Here is a 25,043-nt window from a genome sequence, read left to right as displayed (position 1 = left end):
CATTGGATTTGAAATGAAACCTCTACAACAGAATTCAAGTGCAGATTGTAACGTTTAATTTGAAGGGTTGAACAAAAATATCTGATAGAAAATGTAGGAATTGTACACATTTCTTTACAAACACTCCACATTTTAGGAGGTCAAAAGTAATTGGACAAATAAACATAACCCAAACAAAATATTTTTATTTTCAATATTTTGTTGCAAATCCTTTGGAGGCAATCACTGCCTTAAGTCTGGAACCCATGGACATCACCAAACGCTGGGTTTCCTCCTTCTTAATGCTTTGCCAGGCCTTTACAGCCGCAGCCTTCAGGTCTTGCTTGTTTGTGGGTCTTTCCGTCTTAAGTCTGGATTTGAGCAAGTGAAATGCATGCTCAATTGGGTTTAGATCTGGAGATTGACTTGGCCATTGCAGAATGTTCCACTTTTTGGCACTCATGAACTCCTGGGTAGCTTTGGCTGTATGCTTGGGGTCATTGTCCATCTGTACTATGAAGCGCCGTCCAATCAACTTTGCAGCATTTGGCTGAATCTGGGCTGAAAGTATATCCCGGTACACTTCAGAATTCATCCGGCTACTCTTGTCTGCTCTTATGTCATCACTCATCAATAAACACAAGTGACCCAGTGCCATTGAAAGCCATGCATGCCCATGCCATCACGTTGCCTCCACCATGTTTTACAGAGGATGTGGTGTGCCTTGGATCATGTGCCGTTCCCTTTCTTCTCCAAACTTTTTTCTTCCCATCATTCTGGTACAGGTTGATCTTTGTCTCATCTGTCCATAGAATACTTTTCCAGAACTGAGCTGGCTTCTTGAGGTGTTTTTCTGCAAATTTAACTCTGGCCTGTCTATTTTTGGTATTGATGAATGGTTTGCATCTAGATGTGAACCCTTTGTATTTACTGTCATGGAGTCTTCTCTTTACTGTTGACTTAGAGACAGATACACCTACTTCACTGAGAGTGTTCTGGACTTCAGTTGATGTTGTGAACGGGTTCTTCTTCACCAAATTAAGTATGCGGCGATCATCCACCACTGTTGTCATCCGTGGACGCCCAGGCCTTTTTGAGTTCCCAAGCTCACCAGTCAATTCCTTTTTTCTCAGAATGTACCCAACTGTTGATTTTGCTACTCCAAGCATGTCTGCTATCTCTCTGATGGATTTTTTCTTTTTTTTCAGCCTCAGGATGTTCTGCTTCACCTCAATTGAGAGTTCCTTTGACCGCATGTTGTCTGCTCACAGCAACAGCTTCCAAATGCAAAACCACACACCTGGAATCCACCCCTGACCTTTTAACTACTTCATTGATTACAGGTTAACGAGGGAGACGCCTTCAGAGTTAATTGCAGCCCTTAGAGTCCACTGTCCAATTACTTTTGGTCCCTTGAAAAAGAGGACGCTATGCATTACAGAGCTATGATTCCTAAACCCTTTCTCCGATTTGGATGTGGAAACTATCATATTGCAGCTGGGAGTGTGCACTTTCAGCCCATATTATATATATAATTGTATTTCTGAACATGTTTTTGTAAACAGCTAAAATAACAAAACTTGTGTCACTGTCCAAATATTTCTGGCCCTAACTGTATATGCTGTATGTATATATATATATATTTTTTTATATATATATATATATATATATATATATATATATATATATATATATATATATAATATGTGTTTGTTTTTCCTTCTTTTTACACTGACACACACATCTTACTGTGAGATGGGTATTTCTAACTGTTGAATTGTTTTCCAATGCACGTAATTCGTTTGTAATTTCTGAGCAGATAACACAGGACATCGGAGGAAGAAGCTGGGTTGTTAGGAATCATTTACCTTGACATCATTGCAGTTACACGCTGCATAAAGAGCAAGCACAATACTTTCTACAAATACAGCAAAGTACACCTTTCCAGGCTTTATTCATGACTCGACTCTTTGGTTAATGATTTGTGTTTGTTCTAAAATTGAAATAGCTTTGAGTAATTATCTACAAGGACACTGTTGGCTTATCACGATGACAGTCAGAAAGCCGTGCTTGGTGTCGTGTAAATACACTATAAAATCATAAGGTTTAGATCTATGGGCATTTATTTTATAGTCCTTTACAGGAATTAGATAAAATTGTAAAATCTAGTAATACAAAATGGAGATCCACAGCTTTCTGTGTCTGATGTTAAAAGTTAAAGAGAATCTGTCCCAGGCTTTTGTGCATGATGCAGTGATAGAGACCCTGATTCAAGCGATGTGTCACTTACTGGGCTGCTTGCTGTTTTTTAATGAAATCACTGCTTTATGAGTGGCATATTATCACTACAGGACTAGTAAACCTGTTTCTATATAGTCCTCCATATTCATGAGCTCTGTGTAATCCTGACCCCACCACTGATTGGCAGCTTTCTGACAATTTACAGTTTACACACAAATCTGCCAATCAGTGGTGTGGGCGGCATTATTCAGAGAACTACTAGATCTGTAAGCAGAAAAAATGTGGATTATATTAAAACTGCAGCAACCAGTAAAGTTAGTGATACATCGCTGGAATCAAGGTCTCTGCCTCTACATTATACTGCTCTGGTATATGGGGTAGCAAAAAACCTGATGATAGATTCCCTTTAATTTAAATGTACTGGTATGTCATATTTTCATTTACCAACAGGTGGCGCTGCTGCGTAACATGACTAATGTACTCTGAAGGCGCCTTTCAACTACAATCCTCAACCGTGAAATTGCAGCACCAAGAAGCCGTGGAATTATTGTAATCACAGGATCGATGTTTATGATATGCAAATGATAAAAAATGAAAACAACATTTTCAAAACATTGTGACTAATTTTATATCGAAACGAAAATAAATGAACGGGAGTATAAAACGGGAGACATGCATTGTGCAGGAGCATGTTCACATTGGCTATTAAACTGGCAAAACCTAAGCTAGAAACAAAATGAACATGCAAGAGTGTGGCCTCCCTTTCTTTGAGCTGGGCATTACATTTATTTAAAAATTCTGCTGTTGATCCCATTGGTTGGCCTATAACATGATCACGGGATTCCGATAGGTTGTTGTGGCGGCCGGATGTCCACTGAAGACATCTGTATTTGTCATGACGATCCTTGATAATGTTCATAGGAGATTGTGATTCCTGCTATCACAGTCCCTAAGGGGACTATTTAAGAAAAAAAAAAAGGAGTTCAAATCTCCCCCCTTTCATCCCATTAAAAATAATACAATTAAAGAAAATGAAAAATCCACATATTTGGTATTGCTGCATTCGTAATATTCCAAAGTCTATAAAAATACAAAATAAATTGTTCAATCAGTAAATGCACCTAAGTATATCCTATATATAAGGCCATGAAGCAAATGCCCGATAAATCACCAAAAAAGAATACCTTCACATACGGCCAATAAAATCCACATAATCTTTATTAAACATGTTAAAAACAATAATATAAGTACAACAGGTATATAACCACAGGCACAGGTAACAACAGGTGGGCAACCCTGGTAGTAACGCCAAACAGAGCATATATGTAAATACGCAACAGTACTATATCTGACAACTGTGTGACCATGTACAATCAAGCAGAAAAATAGAGATAGTATAACGATACAAGAGTATAAAGAAACCAATGATATAGTATAGTTACCAAGGAGCACTCCTGGGGACCCACTACACCCAATGATACTATATCATTGGTTTCTTTATACTCTTGTATCGTTATACTATCTCTATTTTTCTGCTTGATTGTACATGGTCACACAGTTGTCAGATATAGTACTGTTGCGTATTTACATATATGCTCTGTTTGGCGTTACTACCAGGGTTGCCCACCTGTTGTTACCTGTGCCTGTGGTTATATACCTGTTGTACCTATATCAATCAGTAAATGGCGTAATGAGAATAAAGCCGCCATAAGCAGAAATATTGCGATCAAAACATCATATCTACCCGAAAATGGTATTTATAAAAAGGACTAAAAAAATAAGCTATCACACAGCACTTTATCCCGAAAATTGAAAGCTTTATTTTCATGTCTCGGAAATTGACGACACAATCAAATGTTTGGTTTTTTTGACCACTTATATGACTGGTGCCTGCGTAATTGTACTGACATGGTGAATCCTATTGCCAGGTCCGTTTTACTGTATAGTGAACATGGTGAATTAAAAAAAATATATATATTAAATTGCTCTTGGAATTTTGTTTCCTCTGCATCACATGATAGATTCCAGTTTAACACGATTTTATTTATCTTGTTATATTTTCCCAGCTCCAGTGATGCATCTGTACCTATATTTTGGCCAAGAAATGACCATCTATTAATATTATTGCTTCTTTCAGGGTAAATATGTTGTGTGTTTTGATCCTCTTGATGGTTCTTCCAACATAGACTGCTTGGCATCGATTGGAACAATATTTGCTATTTACCGAAAGGTGAGCTTATGTATTCGCTTAAGGTGATTGGACTTTGGCTATCATTATGTGGGAAAGAGGACAATGTCTAGCTTAATAGCATAAGACCACTAGTATGACTGCTCGCATGGAATAGTTCATGTCCCTAGATGCCATACTTTGAAGCCCTTACTTTGTGCAGCAGCGAATGTAGATTTTCCTGGACCTGATGCAAAAATTCCATTTGGCGCCCCCTCCTATACATGGCTTAAGCGATTTAAGTAGTTGTTTATGATGGCTCATATGTGTTTTGCACACTAAGGCCACCTTCACACATTCAGTATTTGGTCAGTGTTTACATCAGTATTTGTAGGGTGCTGCTCAGCATTATTAGACTGTACAATATCTTCAGAAATAAAATGGAAATGTACCATAGTTATATCCTCAGGATTTTTTTACATTGGGTAGAACATTTCGCTCTAAAATCTTTTGATAATTCTGATTTCATGATTCCTGTGATATGGACAAGGCCTCCAGTATCAGACGCAGAAAAGCAACCCCATGGCATTATGGATCCTCCACCATGCTTACCTGTTGGTAGGGTGTTCTTTTCCTTATATGCTTCATTGTGACATGTGTAAACAAACTGTTGTTTTGCATTGCCAAAAATCTCTATTTTTGTTTTGTCTGTCCAAAGAACATTTGCCCAGAAGGAATGTGGTTTGTCAAAATACTCTTTTGGCAGAGATCAATCGTTCCTTTTTATGTCTTTTCTTCAGCAATGGTTTCTTCCTTGGCCTTCACACATAAAGCTCTGCATGATTTATTGTGTGGCGTATAGTACTTGTTAAAACCATGACCCAAGACTGTTCCAGGTTGGCCTTCAAGTATTTGGATGTTTGACATAGTGTTTTTCCACAATTCACACCAACCTTCGGAGACATCTCTTGTCAATTTTCCTCTTTCCCCCATGTCCATGAAGGTTCTTGATGGTATCATGCTTGTTAGACTTCTTAATAACATGGCACACTGTTCAAGCTGGGATACCAAGGCATTTGGAGATGGCCTTATACCCTTTGGAAGTCTTATTTGCTAATAGCGGTTCTGATGTCCTCAGACAGCTCCTTTTGTCTTCGCCATTGTGACAAAGGGAACAGGGCCTACCATGATGAAGTCCTCATTCATTGGCTATAATTCATGTAACATGTCACATGGCACCGGCAATTAATCACAGGTGATTCTCATTTGTGATTTACCACAGGCGAATGAAAATGTGTTTCCATACTAATTTAATGTAAAGGGTGCCAATACCAGTGTCGCAGCAAGCTTTAGGTTTTTCTATTTTCCCTCTCATTGTTTTTTCTTTTAAATTATTATTCATCATTTGCTCTTTTGTATCTAACACGAATGCCCTATATAAAAAAACTGTTACGCTTGATTCTTTTTTTCAGGAGATATTCCACATCATGTACTTAAACTTTATGGGTGTCAATAACAATGAGCAGGACTGTAAGCCAAAACCAGGAATGGGTGAAAATGCAGAAGTGATGCGCTTGTTTCTTTTATACTTTTACTATGATTGCTCAGCTACAGAATTAGCCTTGCAAATACTGACTAAATAATGAACGTGTGAACGTGGCCTTAGTCACATGCCGATTAGCTGTTCTTCCTTATTCTCTCAATGTTCCGTAAAATACATAATTCCCAAGAAGACTCATAGCTGTACTAGCTCAAAAGGGTGCTTCTACTCAATACTGAGCAAAGGGTCTGAATACTTATGACCATGTGATATTTCAGGGTTTCTTTTTTATTAAATTTGCAAAAATTACTACATTTCTGTATTTTTTTCAGTCAAGATGGGGTGCAGAGTGTACATTAATGAGAAAAAAATGAACTTTTTTGAATTTACCAAATGGCTGCAATGAAACGAAGAGTGAGAAATGTAAAGGGGTCTGAATACTTTCTGTACCCGCTGTAAAACAGCTGAGCTCTTTGACTCCAATGTGCTGCTCCACTATAGAGAAATAATATTTTGAAGCTCAGTTTGGAAGTGCATTGGGGATTGAGGATGCACCTACAACTTCTCAGCCTCCACACAGTTTCCGAACAAGCAGCACCCTCCCCTGGCTAATTGACAGCTCAGCGGCCCATGTATCAGAGTCAATGATATGTCAATCAGCCAGAGGAGGGCGCTGCTGGTCCTGATTATACAGTGGAAACTGAAAACTTGTAAATTCATCGTCACGCCCTTCTGCACTTCCAGACACGACTCCAAAATTTGCAATTTCTGCCTTCTAGAGAAGCAATTTGTGGTCATGAAGGCATTGACTGGTTTATGTTTAGCCCTTTAAGAATCATATAAACAACTTGTTGGTAAAAGTTGCTGTCAGGTTCCCGTTTACATATCTTCAGACGTATTCTGTATTTCTCAGTGTCTTTACTTCAGTGGTATTGTACATGAAGGTAGTGCTCATACTTTGCCTATATGTCTGGCTTATTTCTCAGACAACAGACACAGAACCTTGTGAGGAGGATGCTCTACAGCCTGGCCGAAACATTGTAGCAGCTGGCTATGCTTTGTATGGAAGTGCAACCCTTGTAGCGCTCTCTACAGGCCAGGGAGTGGACTGCTTCATGCTAGATCCTGTAAGTATGGCAAAATGTCGATATGGACATAGGACATAAAGTAAGTGATGATGATTATATTGGGTTTGATTATTCATTGTTTTTTTATTGCAGGCACTTGGAGAATTTGTTTTGGTTGACAGGAATGTTAAACTAAAGAAGAAAGGAAAAATTTACAGTCTCAATGAGGGATATGCAAAATACTTTGACCCTGCCATTACAGAGTACATACAGAACAAGAAGTTTCCTCCAGTAAGAGAGTTACTTCTTTATATCCATATTTCAATTTATAAAAGTCTGCACTATCTAAGTAATCCAGTACTGATCAATAAGCCGTGATGTCATAAATAAGTCTGTCTCGCATTTTTGCATAGAGTTCACTTGAACTGGCAAGTGTATGTACATATTTATTTATTTTACTCACTTACATTGCGCCATTAATTTTCACCGTGTTTACAGACCTCATCTCTGTCCCCTATCCCTGTCCCTTTCAGTATGCCTTTTGGAGTGTAGAAGGAAACCAGAGTACTGGAAGAAACCGAAGCAAACACAGGGGGAACATACAAATTCCCTAATATTTATTCTTGGATTTGTGGGTTGTGCGCCTTCCTCAAATTCCATCCAAGAGATTCTATGGATTAAGGTGACTGTGACAATCAGTCTTGGATCTTGGAGGACTTCTTCTGAAACCAACCCTTAGTGGACTTTGGGTTTGCTTTGAGATGATTGTCATGGGCAGCACGGTGGCGCAGTGGTTAGCACTACAGCCTTGCAGCGCTGGAGTACTGGGTTCAAACCCCACCAAGGACACCATCTGCAAAGAGTTTGTATGTTCTCCCCGTGTTTGTGTGGTTTTCCTCCGGGTACTCCAGTTTCCTCTCACATTCCAAAGACATACTGATACGGAATTTAGATTGTGAGCCCCATTGGGGACAGCGATGGTAATGTGTGCAAACTATAAAGCACTGTGGAATATGTTAGCGCTATATAAAAATAAATATTATTATTATTGTACTGTTGGAAGGTTCAGTGACATCCAAGTTTCAGCTTCCTCACAGAAGGCATGATATTTTCTGCTAAGATTTCTTAATTAGAATCCATCTTGCCCTTAACACACAGCAGGTTTCCAGTGCCAGAGAAAGCAAAGCAGTCCCACAGCATCACCAAGCCACTGTGATGCTTCACTGGAGGCATAGTCTTCTTTTCAGTGATATTTCATTCTTTCTCCTACGCATTTACTGCTGATCCATGGAACCGAATAGTCCCAGAAAACATAATCTTCAAACTTCTGTAGCTTATTTATATGATTTTGATCATAATGGAGCTGACCTTTCTTGTGCTTTTGGGTCTGTAGAGGTGTACGTCTTGGTGTCTGGGTATGAAAACCTTCAGTGTTTAGTATATGCCTTACTGTGCAAGCTGAAACCTCAGTGTTCTATCAACAAATCTCGCTGCAGGTTTTTTTTACAGTAACTTGAGCGTTTTTGTTTATCGGGGTCCTCAGGAAAGATAGGGCTGGAATGGGCGCAGCTAGTAGAAGCCCTATCATGACATGAGATTGAAATTAGGAGATGGGGAAATGGTTAAAGATAGTTATAGCACGTAGGCATGAAGAGGGAGGGGGGAAAGGGGGTGCGGGTTAAAAGGACAGGTCACACAAGGGGCATTAGGTTTTCACTTGGCAAAAGTTATAGGGGAGGAGTAGTGTACGGTGAGGGGAGCAGAGGCAAAGGAGAGGAAATATACTGGGAGCGGAGCTGCGAGTGGGCTAGAAACTAGAGCTAGAAACCGGAGGTCGGCATTCCGAGGTTGTGGGGGAAAGTGTATGCCCCACAGCAGAAACAGGCGGGCAGGATATTTCAAGTTGCCTGTCCACCACTACACCAGAAGGCACAGCAGCATATAGAGCCCGGAGTCACCACTAGAAGGGACACCTGTAAAAAGGCTTGAGTTGCCTGCCATGTGTGTAATGTCCAACTAAAAGGACAGAGAGAGAAAGAGAGGACCTTGTGTTAAGCCTTAGGCAGCAAGGGACTTATACCACAACGCAGCAAGGAAGGCTTCCAACCCCACCTGGATAGGGGGATTCCGAATCGCTTCCAGGCTGGCCAGTTGCCGGTACCCTGGACTGTGACTGCATACTACCAGTAAAAGGTAAAGAGACTGCAACCTTGTGTCCTCCAATTATTTCCGGCACTACACTGTCTGTCATCTTTACCCACTACACCGGGAGCCCTGGGGACTAAGCTTCACCTGTGGGAAGCCATACCATCCCTGCTGCAGTACCATCAACCCCAGTGAACCCCTTTAAGCAGCGTTTGTCATCCCTGACCAAATACCACAGGTGGCGTCATGAACATTAGTCAAAACAACCCCTTTAAACACCTTCCCTTTAGCTTGCACGTCCAGGGCCATGGACCGGGTCACTGCCACCATGACTACCCCTTTAACGACCACCGGACCCGGCCTGAGTACCCCACGGTCCTAGCGGACGCTCCATAATCAATAAAGGCTGCTGTGGCCTTTTTTCTCCATCATCACTCTAAAGGTACCTTCACACATAACGATTTCGTTAACGATATCATTGCAACGTCACGCTTTTTGTGATGTAGCAACGATCCCGCTAACGATCTCGTTATGTGTGACAGCGACCAACGATCAGGCCCCTGCTGGGAGATCGTTGGTTGTTGGGGAATGATCAGTACCTTTTTTTTGGTCGCTGATCACCCGCTGTCATTGCTGGATCGGCGTGTGTGACGCCGATCCAGCGATGTGTTCACTTGCAACCAGGGTAAATATCGGGTTACTAAGCGCAGGGCCGCGCTTAGAACCCGATATTTACCCTGGTTACCATTGTAAAAGTTAAAAAAAAAACAGTACATGCTCACATTCCGATGTCTGTCACGTCCCCCGCCGTCAGCTGCCCTGCACTGACTGTCAGCGCTGGCCGTAAAGCAGAGCACAGCGGTGACGTCACCGCTGTGCTCTGCTTTACGGCCGGCGCTGACACAGTCAGTGCGGGAAGCTGACGGCGGGGGACGTGACAGACATCGGAATGTGAGTGTGTAGTGGTTTTTTTTTTCACTTTTACAATGGTAACCAGGGTAAATATCGGGGTACTAAGCGCGGCCCTGCACTTAGTAACCTGATGTTTACCCTGGTTACCCGGGTACTGCAGGGGGACTTCGGCATTGTTGAAGACAGTTTCAACGATGCCGAAGTCGTTCCCCTGATCGTTGGTCGCTGGAGAGAGCTGTCTGGGTGACAGCTCCCCAGCGACCACACAACGACTTACCAACGATCACGGCCAGGTCATATCGCTGGTCGTGATCGTTGGTAAGTCGTTTAGTGTAACGGTACCTTAAGTCATGTAGCAACAGCCAGTGATGGCAACTGATGAAGCTCTTTGATAAGTTCCATGATAACAACTGATGTGCATAGACAGTATGTGCTCTTATGAGGGATTTTATTCAGGGGGTAGAGTTACTCTGCAGACTGCAGTAGTCATTAAAAGTAGCATTTTGTGCTGAATTTGGAGAAACCATTTTTTATATCTGTTGTTTTTACCTTTTTAAATTGATTTTGTTTCTAATAAACCTATATTGCAATGGGGTTGAATAATTTTGATTGCAGCTGTGTAGAGATTTGCGAACTCAAACAGTGAAGTTTGGGGACCGTGCCGAACACCTAGTGTCCGTGCATGGACCCCTAACACAGACTTCTCCAGGAAGTCCATGTTACTGTTCGGGTTCAACAGTTCAAACAATGACTTTCCCACGCTGTCATCTCTGTGTGACAGTGTGAGAAACACCAGTGCCTCTGAACAGCGGTAAGTTAGTTACCGCTGGTCAGAGCGCTGCTGTTCCCATGCTGTGGGGTTAGTAATGGGGGAGTCTTATTGATGCCTCTCCATTACTAACCTCTGTGCTTGATGTTGGTGGAGATAAAACAGCTGACATCAACCCCAAACCTATTCAACCACTTGCCACAGCACCTGGGCAAGTGGGAAGAGCCGGGCAAAGTATCTAATAGATGTGCCTTTTCTGGAGCTGCTGCAGGCTACTATTTTTAGGCTGGGGGTGCAATATCAATGGCCACTTACCAGTCTGAGAATACCAGCCTCCAGCTGTCTGCTTTAGCTTGGCTTGTTGTCAAAAACTGGGAGGGAACTGTAGTGCGGCAGTGTTAACACCGTGCAGTAATGAGTCAGTGACCCAGTAAAATTCAACGCAAATGGTATCCTCCAGATTGCAGCCAGGGCGTCAAAACAGTCCGTATCCGAGACCTGTTGCCATGGGCGACTGCACCACCGTGTCATGCTGAGGGGTGCCAGGCGTTTTGCTCCCTTGACTCTGTGTTCGCTTCACACAAGCCAGATGTTGCAGAGCCACCTGCTCTGCAACTTGCAAACAAACACTGATACACCCAAACCTTTGCTACAGGGTATTTAAATGGAATCTGTGGCCATGGGCCACTTGTAAGACCAGGTAGGAGAGAGTGAACCGCGCCACTGCCATCCTGTATTCGCTCAAAAAATAAAAAAAGCCCCTGCCGGGTTTTCCTAAAACTGCCTTGGCCAAATAGCTTGACCAAGTCCACGCTTACTTTTATTCTGCACTGCAACCACAGCTATGTCTGTGACCGCAGTGCACTCCAGCGGCCTCAATACGCTTCTATGTGCAATCCTGGGGGACACATACCATCCCTCACATATGATCCCCTCACTGCCTCACAGAACACAAAAATGTTTTTTACATTATTTATTTAAATAATTAAGAAGATGCTGTTGGACCCCTCTATTTTTGAGTTATTATAAAGCTGTCAGCTGAGGCCTGCAGCCCGCATCTGTCAGTTTTGCCTGTGCTGGTTATCAAAAATAGAAGAGGCCCCACATCATTTTTTTTAATTTATTTATTGCACAGGCACTTTTATCAGCTACAGCAGGCGTACACTGATGAGAGCAGTACTCTCTCATCAGCCGATGCCTGTGACCGTCGGTAACCTTTTTACCACTGGTCACAGCTGCCGGCTCACGCTGTCATCTGACAGCATGGGAACCGCTACCCTCTGACTGGAGGTAGTGATGTTACTGCTGAACAGAGCCCATGTTTGCCGCTCGGTCACACAGATGGCAGCGTGGCAAACAATGGATGTTCGGGACCCACATTCATCTGAATGGGGTCCAGGTTCGGATTTGTGTACCGTTCTGGTGCCCAAACTGAACTATTTTTTTAGATGTTTGGCCGAACTCGCTGGACTCGAACATCCACGAGTTCACCCATCACTACAGCTGTGTATTCTGTGCTTTCTAACAGTAGTATCAAAGGGAAATTCCAGATTGCTAGTTGATCTCTATTATGTCATAGAGGGAACCCTAGGCTGTCTGCCAGGCTCGTGCCGACTTCTCATTTCACAAAGTGAAAGTTATGGGACTATGCAAATTGATGCTCTTAAGGATTAAAGTTAGAAATCGAAAGCATGAGGATTTCCGGATCCTTTATTATAAAAGAGTATTTTATTCAATTACAAAATGTATTCTCTTTGATTAATTACTCTTATTATAAACGAGGTATTTGTAATTTTCTTCTATTCAGCTGAAAAACTAATATAACTTCTTTCTATCCTGATGGTCTACAGTTTTACAGTGCATGGGCTACAAACTGTTGTAAAACTGTCTATATTCTGTTGATGGACTGATTTCCTATTTTATGTGCCTGAACTCTTTAATAAAAGACAGTAATCTATTAAAAAAACAAAAAATCTGATACTCCATTGTGTAGCGAGAAACTCTAGAGGAAACCTTTCCTTAGTTTCTTCCTGCACAACCCACTGGCAGCATAAATCAGAGCTTAGCTGCACAATTGTAGTCATGTATGTTTAACTCTCAAACGCTATGGTGTTTCAATAAAAATATTATTTAAAAAGCCAGCTGCGTAGAATGGGGAGACTCCTGACTATGGCATGGCCTCAGGGCTCGTCAGGTCTCTTCACATGATCCCTGGCCGTTTTTTTAAGCTATGCTTTCTCTGAAAGCCATGGAATTTCATACTAATATCTACTTGGCTGTAATCGCATTGCCTCCCTCCTTTTATGGATATAAAGATTGTAATTCGAATCCGTGACCAAAGTGCTACGTGAATATTGGTGCGTTTATAATGAAGCGCCACCACATAGGAATAACATTACTTGGTGGGATAAGCAGTTAAAGGAAACCGGCAGTTTGGTGGAGAAACCCCTTTCTGGTAGGCCATCAGTCAGTGATAAGTCTGTAGAGGCTATATGGGATAGCTACTTTAAGGAGCCCTAAAAAATCTGTGCGTGCGTGTGCTCGACAATTACACGTAAGCAAGAAGTTTTACGGTGTACAAATTGCGGCTGTTGCACGCTATCAAACCGGCAGATAGACCCAAACGATGCGCATTTGCTGCAGATATGAGACAGCGAGCCCGCTACTCTATAACTCGAAGCCGGACCAGGGGAATGGCAGAAGGCTGGTGGGCCTAAAGGCACGGATGGGACAGAAATTGTCCGACAAGGCAGGGATTGCAGGAAGCGAGGCTGGGATAGCCAGAAGCAACAGAGGTTGCCGGGAAGGCAGGAAGAGCGTGAGATGCCACTCTGTACACTGTGCTGCATTTGAGACGGATACCCTACTGCTAAGGAAAGTTGAACTGTTGAAAAAGGACATTGTCTCTGAGATGATTGGTGGAGCTTGTGGATGCGGAGCTGGAGTGAAAGATGCCGAGGGGACCCTGACAGTAAGGCCGGGGTCTCACTTGCGAGTGTGATGCGAGAAACTTGCGCGAGTCTCTCACATCAATACCCGGTAATGCCGCCATCACTCTGGACCCGAGCATTCAGCTGCATACTCACACACTCCGGTCCCGAGTGCCGGCGGCAGTGACAGGTATTGATGCCAGAGACTCGCGCAAGTTTCTCGCATCACACTCGCAAGTGTGACCCCGGCCTAAATGTGAGTGTACTGCTGCACATAAAGCAGAAGGGACATTGTATTTCATTTGTGGGGCACCAGGGTGTGGAAGCACTACAGCCTGTTGCCACGACTGCCACCCTGGCCGCTTTACACAGCTGCACAGGCGATATGTCCGCTCCTTAACTACACCTTCCCAGCTGCTTGTTTTCCATCTGTCTCCGCACTTCTCTAGCTCTATGAAGCCAGAGATGTCTATCAAAGAAGAGGGAGGTGGAGACTGAAGGAAAGAAAGGAGGTAGAAAGGTGTATATATAAATGACAGGCCCCGCAGTGAAGCACCGAGCACCTGTACTTGGTTTCAACAGTCGTTCTGTGCTGACAGTCCTTTTAAGGTGATGTTCATAACAAATAGTATATAAAATACATGACTATGAGTCCACACATGAAGCCCGAAATGCCGAATTTAGCTAGAATAAACAGTCAAGGAGTGAGTAGATAAACTGTCCTTCTCTCTTGTTCAGGATGGCAGCGCTCCGTACAGCTCCAGATATGTTGGCTCAATGGTTGCTGATGTTCACAGAACCCTCGTATATGGTGGAATTTTCATGTATCCTGCAAATGAGAAGAGCCCAAAAGGAAAGGTAATTCACTAAATGTAAACCAAAATTTGGATTATTGAATTTTTTGGTTATAGATGGCTCATAGGTGATGTACAGTGGCGTCACGAGAGTCTGATGGACTTCAGTGAAAGATTTGGATTGGGCCCCTCCCCATCCTGAATAGATATTGTAAGATTGTAGTAGCATCATATGTAGTGAAGAGGCAGTGACCCACAAATTTTCAACACAAAAGTCTCTTTAAATGTGTTTCCTCACAGCATTAAAGTCCAATTCACACAAATGCATATAATGTCAGTGTATATTATCAGTGTTCAGTTCACACCAGTTCATAGTAATACATATCATATGGCTTTAAACTTACAGTCCCTAAACAGGCCAGACATCTCTTGTCCAGTTTCCCTGGGCGACCGCACGCCATATTACAGTCTCCATATACACAGCCTCATATGTTGCAGACACTACACACGCCAGCCCCCTCCGACTAGTTCCAGTGGGTGTCTTGCATCACTGTATCAGTCTCTTACAGTCTCTTTACTCACACAGCCACGCACAGCCTAGGATATCTTCCGGATAGCAGCCGGGCACCATATCCACCTGTTTGCAATCGTTACACATGCTAGTCCTCTTTTGGGCACAGGACAGCCACCTCCGGGCACAGGACTGTCCACATCCGACTCTTTCGGGCACAGGACATCCACCTCCGGTCACAGGACTGTCCACATCCGAGACCAGTGTCATAGACGACTTGCATCACTGTATACACTTCGGGTGCCAGGCTATTCAGCTGCCCTGAGTGCTGGCTCCGCTGGCCTGTGCCTCCATGCACTCAGCCAGTGCTCTGCAAGCCTCTGCTCTGCACACCAGCACACACCAGACTGATACTGACGTGCACCTCACACACCTGACACACCCATATACCTATTACTGCAGGGCTTTTTAACACACAAACCAGTGACCTTCAGCCACATGGAAAACCCTGATAGGAAATCCGTGACTCCCATGCACACCAATGGACTTCATCCGACTGCATGCACAACCTGGGGAGAAGACACAGCAACCCCTACCTGTGACATGAGTCACTGCCTCACAATATGAAAATACATATATATGCTCCCCTCATCCTGGTATGTATGTCCCTCATCCTGGCCCCATCCTGATGTATGTCCCCCGTTTTGCTGCTGTTCTTTAATATGTAAAAAAAAAAAAAATTATACTCACCAGGGTCATATATAGAAGTCATGGGGCCCCATGGCAAAATTATAATGCACTCCCCATAGTCCTCCATATAGTATAATGCACAACCCATAATCCTACCTATAGTATAATGCATCCCATAGTCCTGCATATAATATACCGCACAGCCCATAGTCCTTCATATAGTGTAATGCGCCCCTCATAGACCTCCATAAGTATGCTAAAATTGCTTATTTCAGCCTTTCATAATTTCCATAATCTATTACCATCTATATTTCCATGTTTCCTAATTCTACAATTACATGCTGCTGGTTAAATGTGGATTATTTTTGCAACTGCTTAATAAAAGGGCAGATGCAGATGACCATATTTTCCGTCTGCACTCTGACCAATGTTAGTCTATGGGGCCGTGCACACTTCAGATTGTTTCCACAAACTGAGCCAGTCCAAGGGAAAAAAAACGCTGCATGCCCAATTTTGATCTGATATTTGGATTGCACGTGGCCATGCAAGTCAATGAGTCTGTAGAAAACATCGGACTGCACTCGGATGACATCTGAGTGCTCTCTGATTTCCCTGGACAGATAGAATGTAAAATATGGAGAAATGTGTTTTTTTTTCTCCAACTTCTCCCCATCCGAGAGAATCAGATCCTACTATTACACACATCGGAGTGTGATTTGCATAATTGTCCCAATTCTCTCGTCTGTACCTGCCCAAATCATTAGTTCTGTAGTCCACCTTTACCCACCTAATAGCATACCAAGGGAGGTGGTACTGCCTGGACTAAGATATACTGTTCTGTGACGATTTCTGACATGAGCTCACTCCTTCAGTATTGATCAAAGCAATGATCAAGTTGGGGACTAAATTTATGTTGGTAACCAGCAGCTCCAGCACTCACCAGCACAGGTATCACTATGACTAAGTAAGTTTAACAAAAAAAAAATACAAAAAATACGTATACTTACAAAACTATGACCTCATCATTTTTATTGTCGTGCACGGCCATGCTACTGAGTTTTCTATGGTTCTGGATAGTTATCTGTGACATTTCTGCCAATATTCCATTTTTTGCAATTGGAATTTTATGAAATGTATTGAGTAATAGCAAAGGTTCCTTTACTTGTGCACATGTCATGAGTCAGTGATTGTAGTCATCCTCCCCAGGACAGCTGACAACAACTAATAAGTGTAAGACCTAGGGAACAGAGTTGCGACAAAGCAGCATAAAATAGTACATCCCTCGCTTGTGGTCAGACACGTGTTCTCAAATATTCTCTGTGCTCATCATTTGACCAAGCAGGGTGCCTATTCTGACAAACTATAATCTGGTATCATTTCCTTCTTGAATCGTGACTTATAGTAAATTGCACCTGTTACGTAAATGTGTGAACTAATATTAAAGGGGAAGTCTCGGACTTGCGCAGTTAGGATAGTTACACGTTCTCAGGTATCGCAGCTCAGCTTCCATTCACTCCAGTACAGGAGAGCACCACTACACCGTGTACGACGCCATGCTGAACCGTGCTAGCACAGCGTGTACATCCCATTTGTAGAGACCAGGGGTGTAACTACAACGGTGCAGGGGTTGCAATCGCACCCGGGTCCTGGAGCCGAGGGGGCCCTAAAAGTCCATTTGGCCTATAGAAAAAGACTATTGCTATTAAAGATTTAAAATATTTGGGGGCCCCTTTGGAGCTTTTGCACCGGGGCCCATGAGTTTCAAGTTACGCCAGGGACCTGATAACCGCTGGTTGGTGGCGTGGCCAAGTGTCGGACCTCTACCAATCTGTTATTAATAACCGGTCCTAAGATCAGGTCATCATTCTGTAAGTATTAATAATGGGGAACTTGTGACATTACATAGAGGAGCCGTTTCGTTGTGTGCAGAGGGAATCCCTGACACACACTCTGCTCCCTGCTAGAATAAGACCTTACCTGAAACCCATAAAAACTAGATGGTGAAATTATTCCTGCTTAGGCTGCTTTCACACATCAGTTTTTTGCCATCAGTCGCAATCCGTCGAATTTTGGAAAAACTGATGCCGCCGGATCAGTTTTTTTCTCATAGACTTGTATTAGCGACGGATGGCCTCACGTTTCATCTGTCGTTCGCGGAACCATCGAAAATTGTCTGTCCGGCGGCCGGAGACAATGGAAAAAGTAACGTTTTTTGTGTCCGTCATAAAAAAAGGGACAGCGATGGATCCAGCGCCGTCCGGAGTTTGCTAGAATGGAAGCCTATGGGCGCCGGATCCGTCAAATGACGGATTCCAGCAACGGATTCCGTTTTCTTAAACTGAGCATGCTCCGATTTTTTTAGGATCCGATGAAAAAATGGATCCATAGCATCAGTTTTTCACAATCTGTGGCGGATCAGTTCTTTTCAAAATTCGACGGATTGCGACTGATGGCAAAAAACTGATGTGTGAAAGCAGTCTTACAACCATTTATTGGTCTCGGATGTAGCAATCTAATGATACAGTGCGCTTCTGGGACTTGTATGGAGCTTGTTCAGACGTGGAGTTTCCTACTTTCTATTCGTTCCAGATGTAGATCTCAGGTGCCTATAGACACATCATATCTTTAAAGTGTACTTGTCCTTTCACATGCTTTGAATCAAATAGGATGTGCAGTACCCGGCCTTGGCCACTAGCTGTGCTGTTCAGCTGTGCAACTGAGCACTTCCTGTCCAACAACTGCACCAGGAATCAGATATCCTAAAGGCTTTTGCAGACTACTGTATTTTCAGTTCGAGCAAGATCAGACAAAACACTGGATCGAGACTGGACCAATGTTATTCTATTGGGCCGTACAAATGTCTGTTTTGTTTTTTTTTTCTCTGACCAAGTATGTCTGAGGAAAAAAATCTCGGCATTCACAATTTGCAGCTATAAATCTAATCGCACTCTATCATGAAAGTCAATTGGACCACGCTCGGATGACATCTGGGTGTGCTCCAGTTTTCACTCACTGACAGAATGGAGAAGATCTTCTCCACACCCGGGAAAATCAGATCTCACTATGCTCACATTCTGATCAGTGTATGATTAGCATAATCAACCTGATTTTCTGTGATGAGTGAAAATACGGTGGTGTGACCCCGGCCTAAGATTAGGCCATTAATGTAAAAGTCCAAGACAACCCCTTTTTATGTTCCCTATGAGGCTACAGTAGTAGAACCAGGGCACTTTTTATTCTAAGCTGGATGAACCCAAACCACATGAATGAACTATTAACTGGTAAAGTTGGTAACCCATGTATTACCCCATTGTGGTAGCCGGTGTTTTTTAGTTACCCGGTTTTTGCACCCTCATGCTAGCCACACGTTGTACACCTGTACATCTCCTTTGTTGTAAAAGGCTGGTGGGCCGCCATACACCACCATGTTGATGGACCTGGCCAGCGTAGATGAGTTGGACACAAGAAAACATAGGAGGATATATTAAGGCTTTTGGCATATATTCCCCAGTCCATGATGCACCTGAAGCTGTGGCCTGACCTTTGTCACACTCCAAGTTCCATACATTATTATTTCAGGCTGCTTCTAAGAAGAGGTGCTTGTTTTCTTCATCCACCCTCTCCTTGACTTCACAGCGTTATCACATAATGTTCCTGTTTACTGAACTCAGACAACGCAGTTCACCTGATACAAGGGACTCGGCACACAGTCAGCTTCTTGCTTCTGCAGCGTGTGTGCTTATTCTTGGCCCTCCCATCATGTCATATGACTGTGTTTTTATGTGCGATTTGTAATGCTGGCTTTTCCACAGAGGAAGTCTCTGACGTTTAGCTTCATGTTGGTTTGAGAAGTTTTTCGGAATCTAAATTCTGCCAATATGAGAAAGCTAGTTAGATATTGTACATAACAGGAAGAAAAGGCATACAGCAAATCAGGCATGATCCTACGGTAAGACATGGGTAAAGTTTAAACACTTGGTATACTGCTAATAATAATAATAATAATAATAATAATCTTTATTTATATAGCGCCAACATATTCCGCAGCAATTTACACTTTAACAGTTTCAAACACAACAGTCATAAGTAACAACGTTAACAATACAATAATTAAAGCACAATAAGACGACCCTGCTTGTGAGAGCTTACAATCTACAATGAGGTGGGGGAGATACAAAGTACAGGTGTGTATTTACAATGATGTATTTACAATGATGGTCCAGCCATCTTCAGGGGCTGGGGGATAGATGGAGATAGTGAATAGGCCACACACACACACCATCATAAAATAAAAATAAAGTGGTAGGCCGCTCGGAACAAATGTGTTTTAAGTGAGCGCCTAAAACTATGCAAATTGTGGATGGTCCTAATTTCTTGGGGTAGAGCATTCCAGAGGATTGGCGCAGCACGGGAGAAGTCTTGGAGTCGGGAGTGGGAGGTATGGATTAGGGCAGAGGTTAGTCGAAAGTCATTTGCAGAGCGAAGAGGTCGGTTAGGCCGATAGACAGAAATGAGGGAGGAGATGTAAGGGGGTGCCGCACTGTGGAGAGCTTTGTGGGTGAGAACAAGTACTTTGAATTGTATCCTGTAATGAATGGGCAGCCAGTGTAATGACTGGCGAAGAGCGGATGCGTCCGAGTAACGATTAGCCAGATTGACAACCCTGGCTGCCTCATTAAGGATAGACTGAAGAGGGGAAAGTTGAGTAAGGGGGAGGCTAATTAATAGAGCATTGCAGTAGTCCAGGCGGGAGTGGATCAGGGCGACAGTGAGGGTTTTTGTTGTTTCTATAGTGAGAAAAGGGCGGATTCTAGAGATGTTCTTTAGGTGTAAGCAGCATGAGCGGGCAAGAGATTGTATATGGGATGTGAAGGAGAGATCGGAGTCAAACATAACACCCAGACAGCGCGCCTGCTGCCGGGTGTTATTATGGTGCCACCCACGGAGAGGGAAACGTCAGGTTTAGGGAGGTTAGTAGATGGCGGGAGCAGAAGAAGTTCAGTTTTGGAGAGGTTGAGTTTCAGATAGAGAGCAGACATGATGTCAGAGACTGCAGACAGACAGTCAGTGGCGTTCTGTTGTACAGCAGGAGTAAGGCCAGGGGATGACATGTATAGTTGTGTGTCATCGGCATAAAGATGGTACTGAAAGCCAAATCTGCTGATGGTCTGTCCAATTGGGGCTTTGTAGAGGGAGAAGAGAAGGGGGCCAAGGACTGAGCCCTGAGGTACCCCGACAGCGAGAGGAAGAGGAGATGAAGTGGAGCCAGAGAACAGAACACTGAAGGAGTGGTCAGAAAGTTTGGAGGAGAACCAGGAGAGAGCAGTGTCCTTAATGCCAAGTGACTGGAGCCTAGAGAGTAAGAGAGGGTGGTCAACAGTGTCAAAATCTGCAGAAAGGTTGAGAAGAATGATCAGAGAGTGGTCACCGTTATGTTTTGCTGTCAGACGGTCGTTGGTCACTTTGATGCGTGCAGTTTCTGTCGAATGTAGGGGGCAGAAACCGGACTGTGAAGGGTCTAGGAGGGAGTGAATGGAGAGGTAACTGCTAATTGAGTGCCCAGTATAAAGGCTGGCATAATTCAAAGTTATAGGGCATTTATGCTGCTGTGGACTTAATGGACATACAAGCAAAATGTAAAATCGTACTTTTACACTACATGTCAATTATATGGGTTGTGTAAGGCTATATGCACATGTTGCAGATTTGTCTGTGGAACTATCTGCTCAGATTCTGCATCTCTTGGCAGAAAATGCAGGTAAAAATCCATGCGCATTTGATGCATTTTTGATGCGGATTTCATGCATTTTTTTCATGCGGATTTGTATGCGTTTTTGTAAGCTAAATAAACATCTATTATTTAACAACAAAAAAAAAGACTTGTGATGTCATTTCCTGTCCAACATCTCAAAATATACATACTCCATTGAAGAATAATGTTCTTATCAAGAGAATGCCAAGAGTGTGCAAAGCAGTCAACAAAGCAAAAAGTGGCTACTTTGAAGAACCTAGAATATACGTCATATTTTCAGTTGTTTCACACTTTTTTGTTAAGTATATAATTCCACATGTGTTAATTCATAGTTTTGATGCCTTCAGTGTGACTTTACAATTTTCATACTCATGAAAATACAGAAAAATCTTTAAATGAGAAGGTGTGTCCAAACTTTTGGTCTGTACTGTATATTCCTCAACACTGAAACTGCAACACCAAAAAGGAAAAGTCATGGAATTATGGAAATCACAGGATGGATAGACATGTTGCTGATATGCAAATGATGAAAAAAATGGAAATGAAATTTTCAAAACATCTTGATTAATTCAGTATCAAGTATGAGCGCCACACGTAGAAATACATGTACTTATACCTTTGGCATGCTATCGATAAGGTTATTAATAGTTGTCTGAGGTCTGCATTTCTCAACTACTGGCTTCCCAGAAGTGTTCAATGGATGACAAGTCTAGAGACGCTGAAGTCCGCGTTTTAGACTAGCAGGCTGCTCAATGGCTCATGCAACATTGTGGAGACATCGCTGTACCATTACTTCTTCCACCAAATAAATGTAACCCAAACCTATTAGTGAACCTGAAATAAAGACTAGAGAGGTCTGGCTACCACTATCCTAGTGCCACTGCCTACGTGGTCTGCAGATGGAGACTGGAAGCTGCAGTGTTGGTTTATCCTCTTCAGCGATGAGTCCCATTTTTGTCTTGTATGCACTGATGGCCAGAGATTCGTCTGGAGACCACATAGGGAACATCATGAATAGAATTTAGCGAATTTCTTCGGTTCCCCGCTCATTCAGCAAGCTATAGCGCTTACCGAATAAGCTGCAGAGGGAACTCCGATACATGGAGTGCGCCTGTTGATTGGCTCCACAGCTGCATGACAGTCATGCAGATACATGTCGCGGCTGTGTGACAGTCACAGCACATGCATGGAGAGCCTGTTTGGTGGGCTCTCCATGCATGTGCTGTGACAGTGACACAGCCGTGACACACAGCTGCGGTGCCGATCAGCTGGTCAGCCGGCGCAATCCAGGAAGTCGGGATAAACTCTAGTCATGAACAGGCCTTCATGAGTCCCAGGATTATGGTGTGGGGTGGCATAATGTATTGTAGCCAGACCCTTCTGATCTTCATTCAAGGTAAACTAACAGCTCAGCATTACAATGATTTGGTCATGGATATAGTGGTACAGACAATCCTCCAAATTTCCCAGGAGCCTCCTGTTGCTTGCCCTACTTTGAACAGCTTCTATGTCCTAAATTTGCTACCATGGACTCTGGAGTTTTCTCCCATTGAGCACACCTGGGACGTCATTGGTCAGCAATTGCAAAAGGAGCTGTCAGCAGCAGATCTTGATGATTTCCCCAAGTGCAATGAGTGTAGCAGAACGTTCCTCAACCACTAATAACCTCATTAATAGCATGCCAAGGTATATAAGTATGTGTATATTTCTGAGTGTGGTACTCATACTCAATACTATGTAAATTGAGATGTTTTAGAAAATTTTGTTTCCATTTAACTATTTGCTTATCGTCAACATTTCTATCCATGTTCTGGTTTCCATAATTCCAAAACTTTTTCTTCTTGGTGTAGCAATTTCAATTCTGAGGAGTGTATATAATGTTTATATTAAAAAGGAAAAAAATGCAAAACAATGCTCAAAAGTAGTTTCCAGAAAAAATATTTATGCTTACATGGTCCAGCAACCAGTCCTCATTGGCAGCTGGACTAGGGCAGTCCTCATTTCGACATCTGGCATCCTCAAACCAGCATCCGGAGATCCCGCAAATCGTTTTCCTCAACTCTCCTTGAAGTAGTAGTAAACTATTAGACATTGTTTGTTATACCATTTGCCTTCCACTGAATCAACTGAAGTTTCTTACCAGGGGCTGTTCAGTAGTGGCCAGCCCCTTTAAATTTAGCTATCCTTTTTAGTAACTCAAGTCTTCAGCATAAAATTAAAAAAAATGTGCATGCTTACCTCCCCAGACTAGCGCCACTCTGCCCATCTCCCTACTGAGTCCATGCTGCAGCGTTCTCTATTCAGTGGAAGACCACTGGGATGGAAAAGAGTAAACTGCAGACAATCAGTAGCCATTGATTGGCTGCAGTGGTCACCATTGTAGAAAGTAAATATTTACTTTTTAATGTTGTGCAGCAGACTGAAGCTATTAAGAAAGGGTTGTTCAGTAGTTGATATTCCCTTTAATAGTCATGGAAGTTAAATGTAACTGCAAGATTATATTAACCTCAAAATAAGGTATTAAAGACCTATAAGTTCTCATATTTGAGCATCTTTGGAAAGAAATTATATTTCGTTGAATCCACAGCATACATTTCCTGTCCGTAACATTCTGCTGACATTACGCTTTTGTGTCCCGCAGTTACGCCTGCTGTACGAGTGTAATCCAATGGCCTTTATTATTGAGCAAGCAGGAGGAATGGCAACCACTGGAAGTCAGCCAGTGCTGGATGTTAAGCCAGAATCCATCCATCAGAGGGTGCCACTGGTTCTCGGCTCTCCAGATGACGTTCAAGAGTACTTGGCTTGTGTGAGAAAACACCAGAAGAGCAGCTAATCATATTTACCTTCATGTATTTGTATTTCTTATTCATAAAGGAAGTTCTGAACAATCTCTCGGAGTGCATGATTAATGAACGTAAGAGGACTGAATCGTGTAAAACACCTGAAGGCTGGGTGTGGGAACTTACGAGTGACTAGTGCCACAGATGTACGGCCAAGTTGTAGAGATTTCAGGTGGAGCAGAGGTCCTAATGATTACATTCACCGCTGTCCGTTTTCATTTCATGATCAGCCCTTCCCGCTACAATTATTTTTATGAATGAGGCTTACAAATCCACAGGCAGTCTGTCTGTCCCTGCAAATAAAGATGGTTTTAGAATGCTCCTGTTGCTATTTTAGAGTCTTCCAAATTATTCCTATCCATACAGTAAAGAATCATCATGACCATTAGCGGCACTGAAAAAGCCAATGGAAGCATCTACTGAAGAAGAAAACAATGGGGTACATGGATATAACGGAGGGGGTGGACCAACCAACCTTCTGTGAGCCAGAACGAAGGACCACTCTGTATGAGCATTCTAGCGAACTCCATCCGTCCTTGTATCACATGAAAGCAATTCTCTGGAAGGTAAATGTCTGGCTGACCACAACTGGTCCTTATAAGCAAAGATAGTTTGCCAAAATGTTCCCACTAGAACAAACTGTCAGAATGTTCTTACATATAGTGGTAGTATCCCTGTTTAAATGTGTATCCTCCAATAAATG

At 42.8% G+C, this 25,043-nt stretch overlaps 1 protein-coding gene across 1 annotated transcript in view; it reads left to right on the top strand.

Annotated features, from left to right (window-relative positions):
• Nucleotides 1-24,390, top strand: part of LOC138674006 (fructose-1,6-bisphosphatase isozyme 2) — a 33,306-nt gene extending 8,916 nt beyond the window's left edge. The window contains exons 3-7 of the mRNA XM_069761994.1: nt 4,358-4,450; nt 6,914-7,054; nt 7,148-7,285; nt 14,489-14,608; nt 24,139-24,390. Coding sequence (XP_069618095.1) covers nt 4,358-4,450; nt 6,914-7,054; nt 7,148-7,285; nt 14,489-14,608; nt 24,139-24,333 — 687 coding nt within the window. The 3' untranslated portion in view covers nt 24,334-24,390. The remainder of the gene's footprint in view (nt 1-4,357; nt 4,451-6,913; nt 7,055-7,147; nt 7,286-14,488; nt 14,609-24,138) is intronic.
• Nucleotides 24,391-25,043: the final 653 nt, after the last annotated feature.

The sequence above is a fragment of the Ranitomeya imitator genome, chromosome 1 (genome assembly GCF_032444005.1).
Source record: "Ranitomeya imitator isolate aRanImi1 chromosome 1, aRanImi1.pri, whole genome shotgun sequence".
Taxonomy (NCBI): Eukaryota; Metazoa; Chordata; class Amphibia; order Anura; family Dendrobatidae; genus Ranitomeya; species Ranitomeya imitator.
The sequence above is the reverse complement of the archived record's forward strand: the minus strand, read 5'-3'. Positions and strand labels throughout refer to the sequence as shown.